This window comes from Tasmannia lanceolata, unplaced genomic scaffold, assembly GCF_043159265.1.
Source record: "Tasmannia lanceolata isolate RefF3 unplaced genomic scaffold, GAP_Taslan_0.1 ptg000029l, whole genome shotgun sequence".
NCBI classification, from domain to species: Eukaryota; Viridiplantae; Streptophyta; class Magnoliopsida; order Canellales; family Winteraceae; genus Tasmannia; species Tasmannia lanceolata.
The window spans coordinates 2,981,649-3,002,773 of NW_027518706.1; the positions used below are offsets into that span (position 1 = coordinate 2,981,649).

The 21,125-nt window shown below is 38.4% G+C and overlaps 2 protein-coding genes across 2 annotated transcripts; one reads left to right on the forward strand and one right to left on the reverse strand.

Annotated features, from left to right (window-relative positions):
- Positions 1–1,556: 1,556 nt before the first annotated feature.
- Positions 1,557–9,962, reverse strand: LOC143859356 (luminal-binding protein 5-like). Its single transcript, XM_077370076.1, has 8 exons — positions 9,780–9,962; positions 5,974–6,241; positions 5,641–5,855; positions 5,244–5,486; positions 4,197–4,676; positions 3,073–3,227; positions 2,765–2,847; positions 1,557–2,246 (listed from the first exon to the last, which is right to left on the reverse strand). The coding sequence occupies exons 1-8, from the start codon at positions 9,835–9,837 to the stop codon at positions 1,745–1,747; spliced, it is 2,004 nt and encodes a 667-aa protein (XP_077226191.1). The 5' UTR covers positions 9,838–9,962; the 3' UTR covers positions 1,557–1,744.
- Positions 9,963–12,660: 2,698 nt separating this feature from the next.
- On the forward strand, positions 12,661–19,921 carry TRX-M4 (thioredoxin M-type 4). Its single transcript, XM_077369968.1, has 2 exons — positions 12,661–13,002; positions 19,423–19,921. The coding sequence occupies exons 1-2, from the start codon at positions 12,768–12,770 to the stop codon at positions 19,740–19,742; spliced, it is 555 nt and encodes a 184-aa protein (XP_077226083.1). The 5' UTR covers positions 12,661–12,767; the 3' UTR covers positions 19,743–19,921.
- Positions 19,922–21,125: the final 1,204 nt, after the last annotated feature.

A 21,125-nucleotide genomic window follows, 5' to 3' on the forward strand; every position in this document is an offset into this window, starting at 1 on the left:
GCTATAAGGTGCAAAGTGGCTTTCTAGGAAATTACCTAGCAAATCCCTTGTAAGAATTATATAATAAAATGAGGAGTGTTATTATCAGATCAAGGGAATGGAGAGGGAGAGGGAGAGAGAGAGAGAGAGAGAGATTATAATCTAGGAATTTGTGTATTGCTATTTTTAGTCATCTAATCAAGTATCTAAAATTAAGGCTATATTTGGTAACAAAAATTAGGTAGGTTAAATTTGTTAAAGAAAGTGAGTCAAACAAGTTGCTAAGAAAATTGTTTAGTTTAAGGTGGTGATATTGGTAAGTAAGAAAATCTTTAGAGGGTTTTATATAGGGGGTATTAGTAAGAGCAGTGTTAAAGTGAGGGGCGCCCTTGCAAAAATCAGATGGAAGGGTGCACCCATTGATTCAATGTCACCAAACTACATTTAATGTTCTCTGATTTTTGCATGTTATAAATGCATTTTGGTGGAATGGGGGCGTCCTTCAGTTTAGCATTTCCCATTTAGTAATCAAGCCATATTTTATATTAGATGGATGCAGTTCATCAAGCTGATAGGTTTGCAACTTGGGTCGGGCTAAACCCGAACCTGACAAGTTCAACCGGATTTTGCTAGGGTTGGGTTGGGTTAGGGTTAGGAAAAGCCAACCCGATTTAATTTCTGGTTGGGTTAGGGTTGAGGCCTTGGCAACCCGACCTAACCCAAAACCGACCTCAGTCCTCTAATTTTATCTTAATTTTCTTTGGGTTATGTTTTTTTCTTGTATTTTTCTGTTTTGACCTAGGTGAACTCGAACCCAACCGGGCCCGATTTCAGGTTAGAAGGGTTGCATTAAGGTTAAGAAATTTAGAGGCAGGTTGGGTTAGGGTTGACCATCAGCCTCGGGTTGAGGCCAACCCGACCCAAGTTGCACCCCTACAAACTGACCTTTAACTCCTCTTTTGTCCAAATCATTACACAAGGGAGGGGATGGTGACATTTTTGCTCATTTTTTTCAAAGCCATGAGTAGTCGCTTTGATAATTCATATTCTCAAATTTTCACCCGTTTCCTTTGCTCAAAAATAGCCCTGTGGAGAAGGTTTGCCAAACACACCCAAAGTAAATTGAAACTCCTAAAGGCATAGTTAAAACCTTAAGCGGCCCAGAAAATGAAGGCAATTCTAGAGGAGAGATGGAATTTGGATAGGGAAACCATACCAGCATCTGTCGTTTTTAATTGGCTTGTGAGAGCTTTTTGGGAAATGTAATAACCTTTTGACAGCTCTTTAAACACTAAACGACAAGATGCATTAGTGAAAATATCAAGACATGGTTGTGCTGATATCATTTCCCTTTAAAACAAATATAAAATAAAACGAAAGAACAGAAACCCCTTGAACACCCTATGTTTCTATCCATAATCCCCACCTGAAATTATAATTAGGCTCAGTAAAAATCATGTTTTTTAATCTTAGCCCTTCACAGAAATGGAAAAGGGCCTCTTTAAAGGCTGAGATTAGTATTTCCACACCTGTTGTCTTTTCATCTACATCATGTCAATCTCAGGAGTAGGTGCATAAGGCAGACAAAATAAAAGTGTCTCATCAATCTAGAGCTCAAAAACAGAGGCTTCCCGGAACAATTACAGTACATACATGCCTTCTCAATAACTTCTACCTTCCAAAAACAAGATAGAGAAATACCATAACACTACCTCCCTTCCTTTTTCTCTCCTTTTCTCTCTTTCTATCTCCTCTCTATTCCTTTCTAAAGTTCATCGTGTGAATCATCATCATCATCATCAGCCGACCCACCGGAGGGAGCCCCACCGGATCTCTGATAGACAGCCGCAATGATGGGATTGCACACGGCCTCCACCTCCTTTAGTTTCTCATCATAATCTTCCTTTTCTGCAGACTGGTTCTCGTCTAACCACTCGAGAGTCTCCTTAACCGCAGTCTCCACCTTCTCCTTCTCTTCAGATTCCAACTTGTCCGCGAGCTTGTCCTTATCATTGATCTGGTTCTTCATGTTGTAGACGTATGTTTCCAGGCTGTTTCGGGCATCGATCTTCTCCTTCACCTTCTTGTCTTCGTCCGCAAACTCCTCTGCTTCTCGGACCATTCGGTCGATCTCTTCCTGACTTAACCGACCCTTGTCGTTGGTGATTGTGATCTTCTCAGACTTGCCTGTGCCCTTGTCTTCGGCCTTCACGTTTAAGATCCCATTTGCGTCTACTTCGAATGTGACTTCAATCTGAGGCGTGCCCCTGTTCATAAAACAAACATGTATAAGTTTTGTTAAGCCCATACGCGTATTTGGTGGCTTGTTTTCACGAGTCTTTATATAGTGCCCAAGCGTAAGGTCCTGTGTGGGCGCTACCACCCTTGATATTCCACACGGGACTTCATGGGTGGGCACCATATAATTTCTCTTTTTCACAATGTAAATGGATGGTCTGAATCGTCCTATGGTGCAAGCCGTACATTACTTTTTGAAAAATACTAGACCATACGGGCTTACACCATGAAAAAGACTCATAGTTTCAAAACTACCCCCACATCATCGTACACTTGGCCTAAGTCAACTCACTTTTAGCTTGTACGAGTTTGAATTTTGCACTACAAAGTTGATCAGAACTCATTTGACTCTCTTCAGTTATGACCACGTCAACCGAGTATCTGGCCGCATGCATGAACTGAGTACTCGATCGTCCACTAGGGTTTTCTTTGCATTAGACAAAGTGACAATATATTTCTACTTGCTGGTAAAAGCCACGAGACAAACCTTGCAGCTGGAGGGATTCCTGAGAGATCGAATTTCCCGAGTTCCCTGCAGTCCTTTGTGAGACTCCTCTCACCCTCATAAACCTGAAAAAAAGCCACGCAAATTCACCAACACATGAGAACTGATCAGATCTAAATAGAGTGCAACAACAGGCAAATGAAGTCTTCAAACAAATTTTTATGCAACTAATTGATGATCATATAAGGTTAATACAACTCAGATACTAGGCTAACACTCGTTTACAGTGCTGAAAATCGTAAAAGACAAATAGTTAAGATGTGCGAGAACAGGAGAAAAATCATCAGTACCTGAATTGAGACGGTTGTCTGCTGGTCCTGGTAAGTGGTGAACACCTGAGATTTTTTCGTTGGGATGACAGTGTTCCTCGGAATCAACTTAGTCATCACCCCACCGACAGTCTCAATACCGAGAGTAAGAGGGGCAACATCCAAGAGAAGTATGTCTGCATCCAATAATAAATCAATGCAAATCTCAGTAACTCCAGAAAACAACTCTATCAAAGCTCACCACAATGAAGAATTAAGCAACATACATATGGATGGTCTCAGGACAAAAAAACTAAAAATAAAAACCAAGTGAGACATGGAATTCCACTAAGATAATCTTAAGGCATGTTCGGCAACCAATCTCATTCTCCCACAGGAAGAGCAGACGAAATGAGCGGAAACTAGAGAATCATAATCATCCAAATAAATTCTGCGTGAGTAAGATATCTAAGGGCGTGTTTTGAAACAATTCTCATTCCCCCACAGGAAGAGCAGACGAAATGAGCAGAAACTGGAGTGATAATCATCCGAATCAAATCCACGTGGCTTCAAAATATGGGTCAAAAACTCATTTTTTGCATGGAGCCGCTCATTGAACCAGAGAAACAAACGGAAATGGGTCTGCTTGCCGCCGAACAGGATCTTCCTGATTTTTCATCTTTTCTCATTCTCCTCAAGGCAAGACACCCTGTGGAATGGTTACCTAACACACCACAGTACCCTTCGGCCCTGTTTATTTTGAATTTGGAGAACCGATTGTTTTTTAGTCCAATAATTAAATTTTAAACTCAAAATCCAAAAACAAACAGGGCCTAAGTTTTCGCAAATTCACAGCTAATCTTGCCGTAACTATATGAAACATTGAAGCCAAGTGAGACATGAAATTCGCTTAATATGTCAAGTATTTATTTTAGTCTATTTTTTTTTTTTTTTATTTTTATTTTTTTGCAAATTCAAACCTAATTTTGCTATGACTATGATGAAATCCCACATCAAAGCAAATTATACTATAACGTTAAGAAGCTAAGCCTACACTCAAATATCAGTCAAGAAGCTCTGAGTAGTAAGACTAGGGTCATGAATAAAAAAATTGGAGGCAAACTCATTTGATATTTTTTTGTGGCAAGTAGAGAAGAAATATATACCTTTTGTTTCTTCGCCACCTTCTCCACTCAAGATGCTTCCTTGTACAGCAGCACCAAAGGCAACAGCCTCGTCTGGGTTCACCCCCTTGTTGGGCTCTTTCCCGTCGAAGTAATCCTTAAGAAGCTGTTGAACCTTAGGAATCCTGGTGCTTCCTCCAACAAGAACAATCTCATCAATTTGCCTCTTCTCCAATCCAGCATCTTCCATGGCCTTCTTCACAGGCCCCATAGTCTTCCTAAACAGATCATTGTTTATTTCTTCAAACCGGGCTCGGGTTAGCGGTTCTGAGAAATCCAACCCATCATACAGAGATTCAATCTCCACTCTGATCTGGTGCTGACTGCTCAAGGCTCTCTTGGCACGCTCAGCCTCCCTTCTCAGCTTTCCTAGAGCCCTGTTGTCTTTGCTGATGTCCTTTCCGTGTTTCTTCTTGATCAATTTGATGAAGTACTCCATGATTCTATAATCAAAGTCCTCACCTGCAGGAGTATAAAATATTAACTTCAATAAATGCTTCCTCACAGTTAAGATACTAGTAGTTCTTTGGAACCTTTTGTATTTATGCGACTTTGCATCAACTAGTAACCAATCCAAATTGCTAATCCTATTCCGAGCTATTCTTCAAAAATGTTTCTCAAAGTTGACAAATAATTCGGGTGACAAAGTTTTTATGAAAAGCATAACCGTTAACCAACCAAGAAAGCTATATGAGCAAGGTTTGATAAACTAGACACTTAATTTGAGTCTACTGAAAATTCAGTGGTGTGCTTCACATGGTTAGAAAAATATAAAGTGGTTCAATTTTTTCAGTCAAAGACCAGGACAATCCTTGAATCAACTTGGCCATCTTTCCTAACACAGTCTAGGACAACAAAACTACATGAACTATAATTAAGTTTTGTATCCAATTAGCAACGAAAGGGAGTACAATGTTGAATGATTTCCTAAAAATTTTCCTCAAATGTTTTTCAGCCCATTAAATGGCAGCTATTTATAGGAAAAAAAAACAACAGGAAAAAGTCAATGGTAACTGGTAAAGGTCTTACCTCCCAAGTGAGTGTCTCCATTTGTGGCCAGAACCTCAAAAACCCCATTGTCAATTGTCAAGATACTCACATCAAATGTGCCACCGCCAAGGTCAAACACAAGGATGTTCTTCTCCCCACCCTTCTTATCCAACCCATAAGCAATTGCTGCGGCAGTTGGCTCATTAATAATTCTCGCTACGTTTAGTCCAGCTATCACACCAGCATCCTTAGTAGCCTGCCTCTGGGCATCATTAAAATAAGCTGGACAGTATAAAGAAGATAAACCAAGTTAAAATTCCACATTGCAAATGAGGAAATTTGCATCCATTGCAATTAGACCCCATAAAAACCGTCATGTTAATAGCTCGAGTACAAGCGGAAAAAAATATGAAATCCAAAGAAGAATGTCTTTTACCAGGCACGGTAACAACAGCATCCTTTATTTTCTTCCCAAGGAATGCTTCAGCTGTCTCTTTCATTTTAGTTAGAATCATAGCGCTGAGCTCCTCAGGGCTGAAAACCTTGGTCTCCCCATCCTTAATTTTGACTTGAATATAGGGCTTGCCATCTCTGTTAACAATCTTGTATGGAACAAGCTTCATGTCTTTCTGCACCTCTTTGTCTTCAAACCTGTGGGGCAGATAAATTAGTGCTTTGATAAGCATATTCCAGCTAAGTTACATATACAAGAAAAAGATTACATTCTCAGGTTAGTTAATAATATAGATGGGAGGGGGTGAAATCTCACTTTCTTCCGATCAGTCTTTTAACATCAAAAATAGTTCTTTCGGCATTGACGGCTGCTTGGTTCTTCGCAGCCTCGCCAATCAATCTCTCATTATCAGTGAATGCCACCCAAGATGGGGTGATGCGGTTTCCTTGGTCATTGGCAATGATTTCCACATGACCGTTCTTGTAAACACCAACACATGAATAGGTGGTACCAAGGTCTATCCCAATGACTGTTCCCAACTTCGAAGCTTCCTCTTTTGCAATGGTGAATGCAAATAAACATCCTGAGACAAAAATACAAAAATGTAAATTAGCAGATTGACACCAAATTACAAGATTAAGAGACTGCCAACAAGGCAAAGCAGCCCTGACTACAGCTTGTTTATGATGACCAATGCAACCATACCAAAGCATATGGCAGTATAAAAGAGACAGTGTTTACACACAAAGTGACTAAGGGTGCTAATATTGCTACAACCTTGGATTTGTATTTCCCACAGTTGTAAATCCTGCCTTTTTTTAGAATCATCCTTTTCGAAATGATCCAATATCCTTGTTACATAGGCAGGCTACTTAAATTCAACAAATGAACCATGAGTCAATATCAGACATGGAGACTATGGAAAACCTGGCACAATGAGATCTCCATGTACCTGATGATGAACTCAAAAGACATGGTTATGTAAATATAAGTAGAAAACACAACAAAGCTATCAAAAGTAAATAGTAGAAAACACAAGAAAAATGACAGTTTTCCAAAAATAAAGTTCTTTTTTTACAAAGTAGACAGTGGTTTACTAGTAAAAAAAGAGGGCAGCTGTAGCAGAAGTGAATACTCGTCAAGAATGGGCAGTTGACAGTTGTTAATTTTTGTTGGTGCAAATAATGGAACCATACCAATATATGGGGTTCCCATAACATTTTGTGGAGTCATTATGGTTTCCCCAGTGAGAGCGGTTTTTGTTGTGACCATGGTTTTAAATTTCGGCCGTAATCAGATTTCGGTTGGGACAAAAACCGAAATGTTCCAAATTGAAAATTTTGGCAATTTCGAAGAAATCATCAATAAAATACGCAACTCAACTCAACTAAGCCTTTGTCCCAAACTAGTTGGTGTCAGCTAAATGAATCCTTTAGAAAATTTTCATGAAGAAGGTGAAAGGACCTACCTGACTCAAATTGACTAAGTATAATTCTGACACTAGTTGGGTTCGTCTACATGGATCATTTTCTTCCATTCTATCCTATCCAGGGTCATGTTCTCTGTTATGTTCCTAGCCCTCAAGTCTTTCCTCACTATTTCTATCGAAGTGGTTTTCAGTCTGCCCTTACCTTGTTTTACTCCATCAACTTGGTACGAGTCACTTCTTCTCACTGGAGCATCCAAAGGCCTACGTTGAATATGCCGAAACCATCTTAAGCGGTGCTCTCTCATCTTCTCCTCAATTGGTGCCACCTCCACCGTTTTACGGATGTCTTCATTTTTAATTCAATCTAACCTTGTGTGACCGTACACATCCATCTCCATCTAAGCATTCGCATCTTTGCTACACTCATCTCATGCACATGCTGCTTCTTGGTGGCCCAACATTCTGAGCCGTATAGCATGCCTAGCCTCATAGCTGTCTTATAAAACTTTCCCTTCAGCTTGGTAGGTATTTTACGATCGCACAGAACTCCTGAAGCATGCTTCCACTTCAACCAATCTGCTCTTATTATGTGGTTAACATCCTCTTCAATCTCTCCTTTTCTTATGTAGGATTGAACCAAGATAGCGAAAGATATCCCTCATAGGTACCTCCTATCCAGTCATATTTACTACATCCTCGCCCTGCCGCCTTACATTACTAAAGTTGCACTCCATAGACTCTGTCTTAGTCATCCTCGCCCTGCCGCCTTACATTACTAAAGTTGCACTCCATAGACTCTGTCTTAGTCATGCTCAGTCTAAAACCTTTGGATTCCAAAGTAGTTCTTCATAACTCTAACTTAGCATTAACTCCTGCTTTGATTTCATCAATTAATACTATGTCATCAGCAAATAACATACACCATGGCACCTCGTTCTGGATACCCTCTGTAAGTTCATCCATAACTAGAGTAAAATGATAAGGGCTTAGAACTGATCCTTGGTGCAGTCCTATTGCAATTGAAAACTCACTAGACGTGCCACCCGCAATTCTGACACTAGCTACTGCTCCATCATACATATCCTTAATCATATCGACATATTTAGTAGGAACTTTTTTCCTTTCAATGACCACTACATAACACTCCTGGGATCCCTATCATATGCTTTCTCCAAATCAAAGAAAACCATAGAAATTTTTAATAAAATATTATTTTTTATTTCTTTACAGAATTTCGTTAATTTCGGACAAAATTTCAGCCCAAAAACCGACATTATGAACGCTCCTACTGAATTTCAGCCGAAATTTCAGTTTTGGTGAGGACCGAAATTATACCCGAAACCGAAATTTAAAACCTTGGTTGTGACAGGCGAGTATTACAGAACCATTTTTTAAAAGCACCGAAAAGATTTAAAAGACAACCAGAATAAGTTAGTTTCAAATTAATATTCCACCAATAAAAAAAGTATTAACTTATGGAAATCGAACAAGAAAATAACATGGTTGTACATCATCATTTGAAAAAATCACGGCAAGCAAACAGCTAGTGGTGATTCAGTTCATAATTTTCAATTTAGGAAACAAGGAACCATGACAAGGTTCAATGACTTTGGGAGAGAGACATTCCATTTCAATGGCTTGAAAAAATAACGGGGAAATTTTTCAAACTTCCAATAGACTTTCATTGTTATACTTTTTATCAATGACTATTTTTTTGGAATGGCACAAGGACTAGAATTATTTTCAATATAAATTTCTTATAGATTTTACAGAAAAATAAAGCTACTTTCATATCTTCAATAGTACTTTAACAAAAAGTAAAGTGTCAAGGAAGCAGATCCATTCAGATCTCAGTTCTAACAGATACAAAAATTTCTAGTTAATTCTAATTGAAAAAAAAAAAAGCTGTTTCAGCTGAATAACTGCAAGCCAGTGCGGCAGTGCTACTACAAAGACTACTTTCAAAGTCTAATCCAACATTCAACAAAAATCATAAAATTTCAAGCAGATCTACCAATCCACGTTCCATATTAATTACAGATAATTACAAAAATCTGCATAAATAAGGTTATTTGCTAAATCTTTCCGAGCTTAAACAATCCACGAACTCAACAAAAATCGCAACAACGACATCAGATCTTCTCCTAATGACATCAGATCTACTCCTAAAAAATTCAAACGAAAATTTTTTTTAATCTAATTAATGAATTTCCCGATCCACTTGAAAACCTCAATAATCATAGAGAAAACCAAAGGAATTCAACCAGATCTACTACATATCCCTATCCAAAACAAAATCAGTAATAAAAAAAAAATCAAGCAAATGAATTTCCCGACCTATTTGAAAACCTCAATAATAAAAGAGAAACCAAAAGAATTCAACCAGATCTACTACAGATCTCTATTCAAAACAAAATCAGTAATCAAATCCTAACATTGTAAACGAATTAAAGAAAAAACAAGCGGAAAGTAGAACAGAAATGGAAGCAGATCTAAAAATAAATAAATCGGTTAACATAAAAACTTCCAATCCAGTACATGCAAAACAGATCGATCCGAAAAAAAAGAAAAAGAAAGAATGAGATCTAAAAAAGCTCCGGATAACATAAAAAGCTGCAATTCAGTACATGCAAAACAGATCGATCCAATAAAAATGTAATGGATGAGATCGAATGAAGGAAATTAAAGGTACCTGATAATAAAAGGCCGAACAATATCAAAGAGCCTCGATCTTTCCACGATCGATCCATGGCGAAAATTAGGGTTTTTTTTTCTTCTTTTTGAGGTTTTTCTCGACTTTCAGTAGAAGTAGAACGCGAGTGAACGGATCTGAGGTTTTTCTCTCTCTGAAGAGTGATTTAAAATGAGTTCTCGTGAGAACGAGTAGCTATTAACTGTATTTTATAGAGCGCTTCATGTCCGGAGGAAAATAGAGAGCGTCATGAGGGCTGACGTGGACCAATAGGAAGTTGACGAGTTTATGGTTCAGCCAATCGGATTTGCTCTAGTGTTGGGACAATCTTGACCGTTAGTTTGTCTCTGTTTCGATTGCTGGAATTCTCTAGAAAAGTTTGGAAGGAAACATGTTTCTAAACTTTTTTGAATAAAATAATCCCTCCAAATTATTCATCATCATATCATTTCCCACTGAATAAATTGAGGAAAGAAAAACTTTTCCAGAGAAAAAAATTCCATAAGAATTGCTTTTCTTGTAATCCAAACTGGGCCAAGGTTTTTTTTTTGTATTTTTATCATTAAACTAACTTTCTGTGATTTGCTAGGGACCATCGCAGAAGGCATTTCGCAGGCTGGTTGCTGAATGAGAGAGCAGCCACATAGGCTTACTTTTTGAACAGATTTTGTCTTATTTATTATTCATTCATCTGAGTTGGCTGTTCTCTTATGCAGCAGCGCGAAATGCCTTCTGCTTTGGCCCCTCGCAAATCTCTAAATTTCTATTATGCAGGAAATGACCATGATACCCTTTTCAGGTCCTTTTTCTCATGTTTTTCTGAACTGTATATCTACCGACTACCGGTTCCACATAGGTGTGCCACGTCACCTAAACTTATGAGCATCCGATTTTTCGGTTGATCTGACTGTTAGTACCACATAAGCCCAGCCCATTTTTGTGGACCCCGACTTAATCAGATGATCCTGGCCCTTGATCCATCAATCCTACATCCAGGGTCCATTCGATGAAATAAAAGTTGCAGATGGTCTACAAGATCGAGGGTCTCTATTTCATGGCCCATGTGGGGCCCAAAAGGACACATTTGACAATCGATAGGTGATCGAAATTAGGCCTTTCAAACGTACGATTAGGATCTATGAGACGGGACCCACCATGCTCAGGCGTCATAGAGACCTTTTAGGAAATGATTTCAGCACAACCAATGTTTTATAATTGCACAAACTTCCTTTGTCTTTTTCTCTTTAGTTAGCTGCCCAGCCCGGTTTATGGACCCCGCCTTAATTAGATGATCCTGGCCCTTGATCCATCAATCCTACATTCAGGGTTCCATTCGAAGAAATAAAAGTTGCAGATGGTATACTGATCCATGGTATCTATTTCATAATTCATATATATGGCCCATGTGGGGCCCAAAAGTTGATCTCAATGATTCATTGCCTCTATTTCACATATATGGCTCATGTGGGGCCCAAAATTTGATCTCACGATCAATGGACACATTTGACAATCAATAGGTGATCCAAACCAGGCGTTTCAAATGTATGATTAAGATCGATCTAAGACGGGACCACTATGCTGTACCCAACATTCTTCAAGCTTTATAGAGAACTTTTGGGAAATGATATCGTAGGGGTGTTCGTTCGGTTATAACCGAATAGACCAAAATTTGATAACCGAAATAATTTCGGTTATCAAATTTCGATAACCGAAACCGATTAAAAATTCGGTTATTCGGTTATAACCGAATAGTGGGAGAAAAGAGGGGAAAAGGCAAACTCTCGGTTTGGATCGGAGGGCTAGGATCATCCTATCGAAATGATTTTTTGAGCACAACCTAATTAAGTTGTGTTCAATCAAATGGACGGTTTGGATCGTCCTGCGGAGTGCCCATATAACACTTTTTTTTGGAAAAAATAATGGTTTATATCCATAATTTCGGTTATTCGGTTAACCGATTTTTTATTTTTTATTTATTTTTAGATAACTGAAATAACCGAATTTCCAAAAAACAATAACCGAAACCGAACCGAAAAGGGAAAAAACTGAACGAAACCGACCAAACCAATTCAGTTCGGTTATTCGGTTATAACCGAATAATGAACACCCCTAGATATCAGCACAGCCATGTTTTAATACGGCACAAACTTACTTTGTCTTTTATTTTTAGTTAGCTTGTGAGAGTTTTTGGGGAACTCTAATAACCTTTTACAGCTCCTTAAATAATAAAAAAATGAGATTTTATCCGGAAACCATGGTTTAATCATTGCAATATAATTCAAAATGTATTGTTGTGCCACAACATATACATGTGTGCCATACCCTAACTTTTGAAAAATAGGGGAGGGTTTGGATTATCCCACCTAAGATTTTATACGGTGGTGTAAGCCCTTATAGTCCCATATTTTTGAAAAATTACTGTACGGACCACACTAAAATGATGATCCAAACCGTCCATGTGATGGGCCATAACGTAAATAGGTTGTGTCCAAAAAATCATTTCCATAGGATGATCCAAGCCCTCCGATCTATAAAGGGTTTCCCTAATAAGCAGTTCATCTATAGATCTGAGGGTTGAGATCATCCTACAGAATTGATGTTTTGGGCACAACCTATTTACGTTATGGCCCATCATATGAACGGTTTGGATCATCCTATGGTGTGGTCCGTACAGTACTTTTTAAACAAATAGGGGATATATGGGCTTACACTGTAAAATCTCGTCCTAGATTTAGTAGATTGTGCCAACAGTACTTTTTGGAAAATACCAGTGGCCGCACGCCGTAAAAAACCCATAGAATACAAGGTGAGTTAGTGCCATTATCAAACCACTTCGTGCTGATATCCCTTCCGTGTTTGCATTTTTATATCTCTCTAGTCTCAACCCAACAGCAAATTTACAGTTTTTTTCATATATATTCTCTCCTTCTCAGATCTCACAATCTTTCCAGTGGCAGTTCTGTAATTCTCTCTCCTTTTTTTTTTTCCATGGCCTCCTTGCTTGAAACCCTTCCCGTTCCTCGTGCTTCTCTAATTCGGAAATCTATCTCAAGGTCACCGCCGGCATCTTTTTCCGGCTGCCGGAAAATAAGGTTTATGCCGGAATTGAAAGGTTTGAGAATCGAAACGCGATCTCCAAAACTTACTTTGGTGACGAGCAAGAGAAATGCTAGGGTTCTTCGCCAAGGGATTGTTTGCGAGATTCAGGAGACTACTTTTCAAGGTTAGGGTTTTGAATTTCCTGAAAAACATTTCTGTTGGAAAATCTTTTCTTGGGATTTTTTTCTTTTTTTTTTACTATTTAGAGGAATATATGATATGATTATGATTAATTTAGATGGATGTAATCATAGATTGAAGGTTGGTTTAAGTAATCTTTTTTGGTATGTAAAAAGTAGGAATATTTTGGAAATATTTTTCCTTTCCAAACTTTGCGCGAAAATTCCTGCAATTCAAGGAGAGGAAGTTTTCTAGAATTAACTAATCTTTGACACATAGTTATATATTATAAGCTCTTAATAGTTTCTAATGCTTCTTCTTTGGCTCAGAAATCGGTAGATTATGTAAGAAAAGTCTGGGAAAAGGTATACTATTTAGTATCTGTAAGAAGGGGGGTGAAAAGAACAAATTAGCAGCTACCTTTCCTGTTCTGAAGAACCATTTTATGAAATGTATGTTGTTAGATTGTTAGGATCAGTTGAATTGGTTATACCCATTTCTTAATACTCTCGTTAGATCTCGAATAACAATTTTAAAGATTTTACTGATTTGTTTTTGCTAATTCTTAGGCCCCTGTTTTATACATATTAAGTTTCTTTGTGTGGGCAACTGATATTCTTACATTCAGAATTTTAACATGTTTTTAGGAGGTTGGATGGGTTTTCCCCACTTAATTTTGTGGGGTACTTTCAATTTTTTTTATTTTTTTTCTGGGGTGCTTTCTTAAGCGAACATTCTATTCTAAAACTGTGACAATTACAACAATTCACATGCAAACAAACATATTTCTCATAGAAGAGCACCTAAGAAGACAACAGAAATACAAAACTTAACCAACTTTTTTTTTTGATGGGCACCAACGGACACCGGGAGTGGCTCGTGAATCACTTGATAGGAAATCTTCCCTCTTTCTGTGAAGGAAAAAGGAAGGATCATGCAGCTTTGAAGATGTAAAATTTGAAGATATTTGATGATGGATGTCTCTAAGCCTCATAAACCAGTAGCCCTTTTAAAGATTCTTGACAAGCATCAGCAAGGTTTTTTTATGGTATCAGTTGCTTGGATCTGAGAATATCTTGGGATACTTGTGATTGTGAATAGCCAGGCCTCATTGGTATGAGTAGATGTTACGTGTAGGCCCCCTCCTAATTTATCAATTGGATTTTGATTGCTCTAACTTTGGTAGTTCTAGCCCTATTGGAATTGGTTTTATGATAGGAGATCTCGGAACGGTGGTTAGATTATTTTTGCCAAGACCTGTTAATTTTAAAGATGGTACTGAGGTGGAGAATCTAGCATGATGGAAAGGAATGCAACTTCTAGGGGAGTATTTCAGTGATTATTTATGCTAGAGAATGACTCCTCAGATAATAGGCAAAAAGATCGTTGGAGGGTAGGAGATCCCATTGAGGAGATATTTTTTGAAAGCAAAAAATTTATTAAAATGAATAAAGGGACGAGTGGTCTCCGAAATAAGAAAAGAGCGCAAAGCAACAAAACCAATTAGAGATTGACAAGCAGTCCTTATTTGAACCACTTGTCCCTAGCTCATCAGCCATGAATTTTCTAGTTGAGGGATGAGATAGATGTTGGAATCCAACTTTTCTTAGATTTCGCTAATTTGCACCGTCAAATTGGAGAATCTCCAAGATTGGTTGTTTTTACCTAATGTCCAAGAGATGATGTTGGCGAGTCTCCCTCAACCTACAACTGAACCTATGGGAATCGAAGGTAATCTCAAACCGTCAAGAAGATCCTTAACGTCAACTCCATTAGAATAATCAATTGCAATGGGCCAGAGTAGGCCTTGAGAATGTCTCCCTCCTCATTCCTGATCAAGATTTTAAATTTTGGTTTCGGTCACCACAAAAATGGAAACATTTGGTTTCGGTTGAAAATTTTGGTTGAAATCATGTAAAATCAGAAACACATGGAAACATATGCAAATGATAGAATTTTAAGATAAAATTTCAGGAAATGCCAGAATAAGCACAAATATGCACTCTGAAACCATACATAAGCAAGAGAGCTGTTCATAATGGTTTAATAGCATCGAACATCTACCACATTTCACATGCAAATAATATAAATATATTTATGTAACACATATTGATACATTATACCACTAATGTACTTACGATTTTAGTTCGGTTTGCGTTTCGATTTCGGTATTGTTTCGGTGGGGATCAAGACAGAAAAATTTAGGTAATTTCATGTTGGAATCGGTAGAAATTTAAAACCATGTTCCTGATCACTCGTCCCATGCCCGCCAACCCCAGATTTCCTTTTTAGCTATTGTCAAAGTTTAAATCCATCGAGTTGGGAGGAGGGGGCTTCCAATGAGTCAGGCAGTCAGCTTCTTAGTTGGGACAGATCTATCCTAGGCCAAATCTTTTCAGCTTCTAAGAGTATCTGACACCAAAAACTTCCATTTGGAATCATAAGCCTTAGCACATGACTGCAAAAGTGACTAGACTACAGAGGATTTTGTTGCGCTTATGAATATTGTTTATGAGGGATTCGTCATTGGAATTTCCCTTCAAATATCCTTAAGTTGTTCTCCTTTCTAATACCATACATGACTGCAAAAGTGACTAGACTACGGAGGATTTTGTTGCGCTTATCCTGAGTTTTTAGCCACCAGCTTCTAAGGAGATCACCCACCAATTCTGAGAAAATCCACTCCAAACCGAAGCATTTTAGAATGGCCCTCCAACTGATCTGCGCAGATCTACAGCGTATGAAAATATGCACTGTAAATTTGCAATCCTTGCAACATAAACCACATATATTCGCCAATTTGAACTCGTTGTGTTGAAGCTTATCACAGTTAGATACTCCCACTCTTTGAATAAAAGAAAGCTATCCAGCATGCTAATAATTGGGGGGTTGGAACTTGGTTGTTTGACCCAGTATGTTTCATCCCAGACATCCAAAATTCAATCAACTCCATATATTGAATGAACTTAGAAAAATTGCACATGCTTGTCTAGTACCAACCTATATCATTCTTTTCATATGCAAATCTAACAGTGTTGAAATCTCCCTAAAAGCGACACTGGCGATTCTATTTCGATTTTTTTGTTTTAAGATCTTCCCAAAAACTATCCCTCCTTGGATCTAGTGGACCATACACTACGATGAAAATCCACTCTAATCCATCCTCCATTGGCCTGAACTTAGTGGATATTAGTTCATATTAGATGTTCTCTATTCATCATATACAATGGGAGGCAAATTGGGAGGCTGATTCATTGGTCAAAGACGGTGTATTGATGACCAATTTCCTGTTTTGGATCATTTGGACTAGTGTCTTATTGTCTTGTTGAGTTTACGCCAAACTTAGTCATTCTCTGCTTTCTCTTTTCTTATTATTTTTATATGTCTTAAGATGGTTTGGGCATATCCAACGTAGGCCTTTGGATGCTCCAGTGAGATGAAGTGACTCGTGCCAAGTTGATGGAGTAAAAGGAGATAGGGGCTTCCCATCCCACTGAAGTTAGATGGATTCCAACGGAAGTCCTTCCGTTTCATCTTTGGCTGTGGATTGAATGAATAAACAGATGAAGTTAAGGATATGGAAGAGAAAGAGCGAAGAATTGAAAGAATGGTTCGGAACAAAGAAATGGAAGCTCCCTTACTATTCATATAGAGGGAGAAGCTGGTCGGTCGAGAATTTTGAGTATATAATGGAGGAGGTAGGGGCAGACCGAAAACAGCTTGGGTAGAAATAGTGAGGAAAGACTTGAGAGCTACGAACATAATAGAGAACATGACCCTAGAAAATGATCCAGTAGACGAATCCAACTAGTCTCAGGATTAGACTTAGTCAATTTGAGCCGGGTAGATCCTTTCACCTTCTTCATGAAAATTTTCTGAAGGATTCATTAGCTGACCCCAACTAGTTTGGGACAAAGGCTTAGTTGAGTTGAGAACTGTTCAAGGGAGGGAAAGTAGCCTTATATTTTATCTTATTCCTTGTGTGGGCCAGGGCTGGTCCTATGTATCCTTTGTATGTAGTCCATAATATTAATACGATTACTAAGAAAAAGAAAACATAAGAATACCAGAGCACTGTCATTCTCATGGTAATAAAACATTCATATGTAGAGTATGCAATTTTGAAAGGCGTATACAACTGAATGTCAATGAGGCTGGACGAAAATTGCTCACATTGAAGGTTACTGTCATGATACTCATCTGAATTTGGGGAGAGATGTTAGTCTAGAAGCTCCTCAGACTCCTTTTGGCAGCCTTGCTTCTCCTTCCTTTTCTTCTCAGCCTTTGCCTTTTCTCCTCGCCCTCTTACAGTCTTACTCTTCACTGTCTTCCTCTTTCTTTCTTATTCTACTCTTGTTTCGTGCACATACAATGCAGCTGTTAAACTTGCCTATGTTTTTTTAGGTTAAGAAGGTTTTTCTCATATGGAATTATGGAGCATGATACAACTTGAAAACAGTTATTTTGGATTGTGGAAACCGAAGGGGTGAATTGGCGCTAAATGATTCTACTCAGTTTGAGGCATTTCCCTCTACATGGGAACCAAGGCTATTGCTGATCCCCTTATGGGCCTTTTTAGTGATGGAAGGAGACTCACTAATGTCATCATATGGATAAAGAGTTGATCTATGTTCCCTTGGAGATTGGGAGATTGTTTTGAGGAGATTAAATGCAGATGTAAAGATATCTATGTCGCCTTTAATCATGTGCACTGAGCAGCAAATGTGGAAGCTGACTCTCTGGGTGGATTTGAATATTGTGGGAGAATGTTTTTATCAGTCCCCATTGGCCTTCTCTTTAATGTACTGCTCCTTACTACGGTTGTTGTCTTTGTGGTGTACCCTAACCATTGGAGTTAGTATGTGCTTGACAGTTTATCCTCATATTTCCCTCTGCCTTAATGGACCCATTTTAGTTTGAGAGAGCAAGTTTGGCCGGAGATGGGTATCTTTTCTTTTTATTTATTGAAGACTTACACATGTTGAGATAGAGAAATGAAAGGAAAGGACAGTAGGTTTTACCAAACATTATCTTAATTGATTCGCAACAAGGACATTCTGTTAAAAATAAAATGGTATTTCATCGTCGACACATGTCGGACTCCTAATAAGGGTAAATAGTGGGTAGATCAGATTAGAAAGTCGTATCCAAAATTCTAGTGGCCAGTGGGACCCCATGACATAATCAGGTAATTTGAACGAGATGATCTCAAGCAATATAACTACTAAACCAGACTCATCCTGTTTTGTTCTATATGTAGGCCCTTTATCTAAGTCGAATTTATGATTCTCTTCTCTTTGATTGGACTTGCACTGTTTGGATTGCAGGAAAAACATTTCTCGTGAAAAAAGATTTTCCTAGGAAAATCTTTTGTGTCCACAATTTAGTAGAAAATGATATGGTTGTGGCTTCTTTAGAAGGATATCATTCTACATTTAAGGTCCTTGAAAAAAATTTGAACTGCAGCGGTTCAAATTACCTTTTTACCATGTGTAATCAAACTATGGAAAGCAGGAACTTCCAGAAAAAAATTTCTTTCCAAACTTTCCAGAAAATTCCTTCAATCCAAACGGGGCCTAGTTATTCTGAAAATTGAGAGTGCATATGACCTTTCTTTTCTGAGAATGCCATCCTAAAGGCCCCTACCTTTTCCAAATACCTGATGCGCGTCCTACCAAAACTTGCCACTTACCCAGGCCTCTTCCATATCTAATAGGACATGTGTCCCTGGGGTAGGCAGATGCAGCCTTATGCCAGCTGCCCCTCAAAAGATGCGGGCGTACCATAGCCGCCATTCTTTCCATCGTATGTGCTTCATTCCATGAAACAACCGCCAACCCCAAAAGGGACACTACTTGAGGGTACACCGCCCACCTAATGATCAACCCCAACAAGTAGGATGTTCTGAAATCATGTATTACTGAAGTTAAGTCACATTCTTGACCAAGTGATCTCTCTATGTTGTTTATTTCATAGTACATATCCTCAACAGGTCCCAATCTCATCAAAGATTTCTTGTTATTCATATTCCCATTTACTAACTCAACCAGCTGACGTCTATTGTACATACCACGAAAAGTTAATAAGACACTGAAATCTGCAAAGTTCCTCATTTTCTCTATTTATTAGCCCTATATATGTATTTTTTGTGAAGTCCTGCATTTTCAAGTTGCAGTTTTAAGAAATTACTACAATCAAAACATTGCTTTCTCTCTGTAGTAGTTGGGCTGCATACATTATTAAATTTCTGTCATCTTTAAAAAAAACCACTTGTGAACATTCTTTCGACGTAAAATGGGTGTAAAGCAAATTTTAGGCCCATTTTTTCACTTAAAAATGGGCATCAAATTTGTTTTACACCCATTTTACATTGAAATAAACAGAACCTGACTGAAAATACTTACCCTACATTCTCATAATGCAGTGCCTGATGTGACTGAAAAGACATGGAAGTCACTTGTCATTGAGTGTGATCTCCCTGTTCTTGTTGAGTTCTGGGCGCCATGGTGTGGGCCCTGCCGTATGATCCACCCCGTGATAGATGAACTGTCGAGGCAGTATTCTGGGAAGTTAAAGTGCTTTAAACTGAACACTGATGAGAGCCCCGAAATCGCAACCCAGTACGGAATCCGAAGCATCCCAACTGTAATGGTCTTCAAAAGCGGCGAAAAGAAAGATACAATCATTGGCGCTGTACCCAAAAGCACGCTAACTGCGAGCATTGAGAAATTTCTGGAGAGATAAGCATTCTTTGAAAGGATCGGGTTGGTTCTGAGATTCTCTGCTGCCATGGTATATCTATCTATATTGTATGTATATATAGTTGTGGAGGTTGTAATCTCTCCCCTGTTTTTCTGTAAGACTTGTGTTCTCCTATATGTTGAACCTCTCTTTTCTTTAATAAAGATGCTTTTTACCAAAAACACTCCTTTCTTTGAGGTATTATAACTTGGGAAATGATATCATCATAATCATGTTTTAACAGTTGCACTAACATAGCTTGTCTTTTCTTTTGTAACTGTTTTGTGAGTGCTTTTTGGAACTGTAATGAGTAATAGCCTTTGACAGCTCCTTTAAATGATAAAAGAAAAGATGACTTAGTGCACTTATAAAAAGAAGGTGTTCCTGATAATATTTCCCTATAACTTGTTTTGAAGTGCCCAAGATGCCCCATCTAGAAACAAGCCAAAAGGGTAGAGAAAGGAGAGGAGAGGAGAGGGCAGGGCTTTAGTGACTTTAAGAACGCATTCTCCTTTACTATCCTTGAAAACTGTTTTATTGCACAGAGGGAGGCTCTGATGGCCATAATAATAATAATAATAATAATAATAATGAAAGCCTTACATGTATAATAATCAATAGTATAGATATAGGATCCATTGTCTTTTGGGCCATTAGGTCCTCTATGCAGGTCCAGAGTAGCAGTTAGATACTGGTGGGGCCTACATAGACTGGCTAAAAAAGCAATGGATCCCACGTATATGGGAATCACTAGTCCATTGGTTGGGCTAGGTATGGATGTTCCAATAACCAAAAATCAATTGAGCCTTGAATACTACTAGTGGAGCTCCATAAAGGACATAATGGCCAAAAAATAATGAACCCCACATGTAAAATCGATGACCCACAAGTGAGGCTAAAATGGAGGCCAATTGTAAAAAGTAATGGGACTCACATGTATGATAACAAGTTATAGGGAAATTTTATATTCACCCCTTTTTCTTCCCTGGGCCAACCCCTTGTCTAGTAAAAGAGTAATCATAAATACACTCGATGGGGCTGGCCCAGGGAGGAAAAGGGGTGGACATATCACTTCGAAAGTTATAAACTCGGTCGATTTTTGGAATTTCGAGTTGAGATTTTACCTTAAATCGAGTCGGAGTCGGGTTCGGGTTCGGTCGATTCCAAAATTTCATAACTATGAATAACAAAAACCTAATGCTCACTCTAATCTTAATAAAAAAGCAAAAAAAAAAAAACATATGTAGCCATTAACAACCAGACCCAAAACGGCGTGAGGAGGTTGAGATCATTGCTTTGAGCGGCATCATGGAACTCATGAAGAATGAATCTAAGCTCATGTGGATTAGCATGCCTACCTTTCATCATTTCATCCATAAATCAATC

What these genes read in the sequence shown, in the direction of transcription:
- LOC143859356 (XM_077370076.1), bottom strand. Translation starts at nt 9,837, where the DNA reads ATGGATCGATCGTGGAAAGATCGAGGCTCTTTGATATTGTTCGGCCTT. An exon ending in AAAAGACTGATCGGAAGAAA is followed by an intron (nt 5,856 to 5,973) that starts GTGAGATTTCAC and finishes TCTGCCCCACAG; the next exon opens with GTTTGAAGACAAAGAGGTGC. An exon ending in TGCTGTTGTTACCGTGCCTG is followed by an intron (nt 5,487 to 5,640) that starts GTAAAAGACATT and finishes TATACTGTCCAG; the next exon opens with CTTATTTTAATGATGCCCAG.
- TRX-M4 (XM_077369968.1), top strand. Translation starts at nt 12,768, where the DNA reads ATGGCCTCCTTGCTTGAAACCCTTCCCGTTCCTCGTGCTTCTCTAATT. An exon ending in TCAGGAGACTACTTTTCAAG is followed by an intron (nt 13,003 to 19,422) that starts GTTAGGGTTTTG and finishes CTCATAATGCAG; the next exon opens with TGCCTGATGTGACTGAAAAG.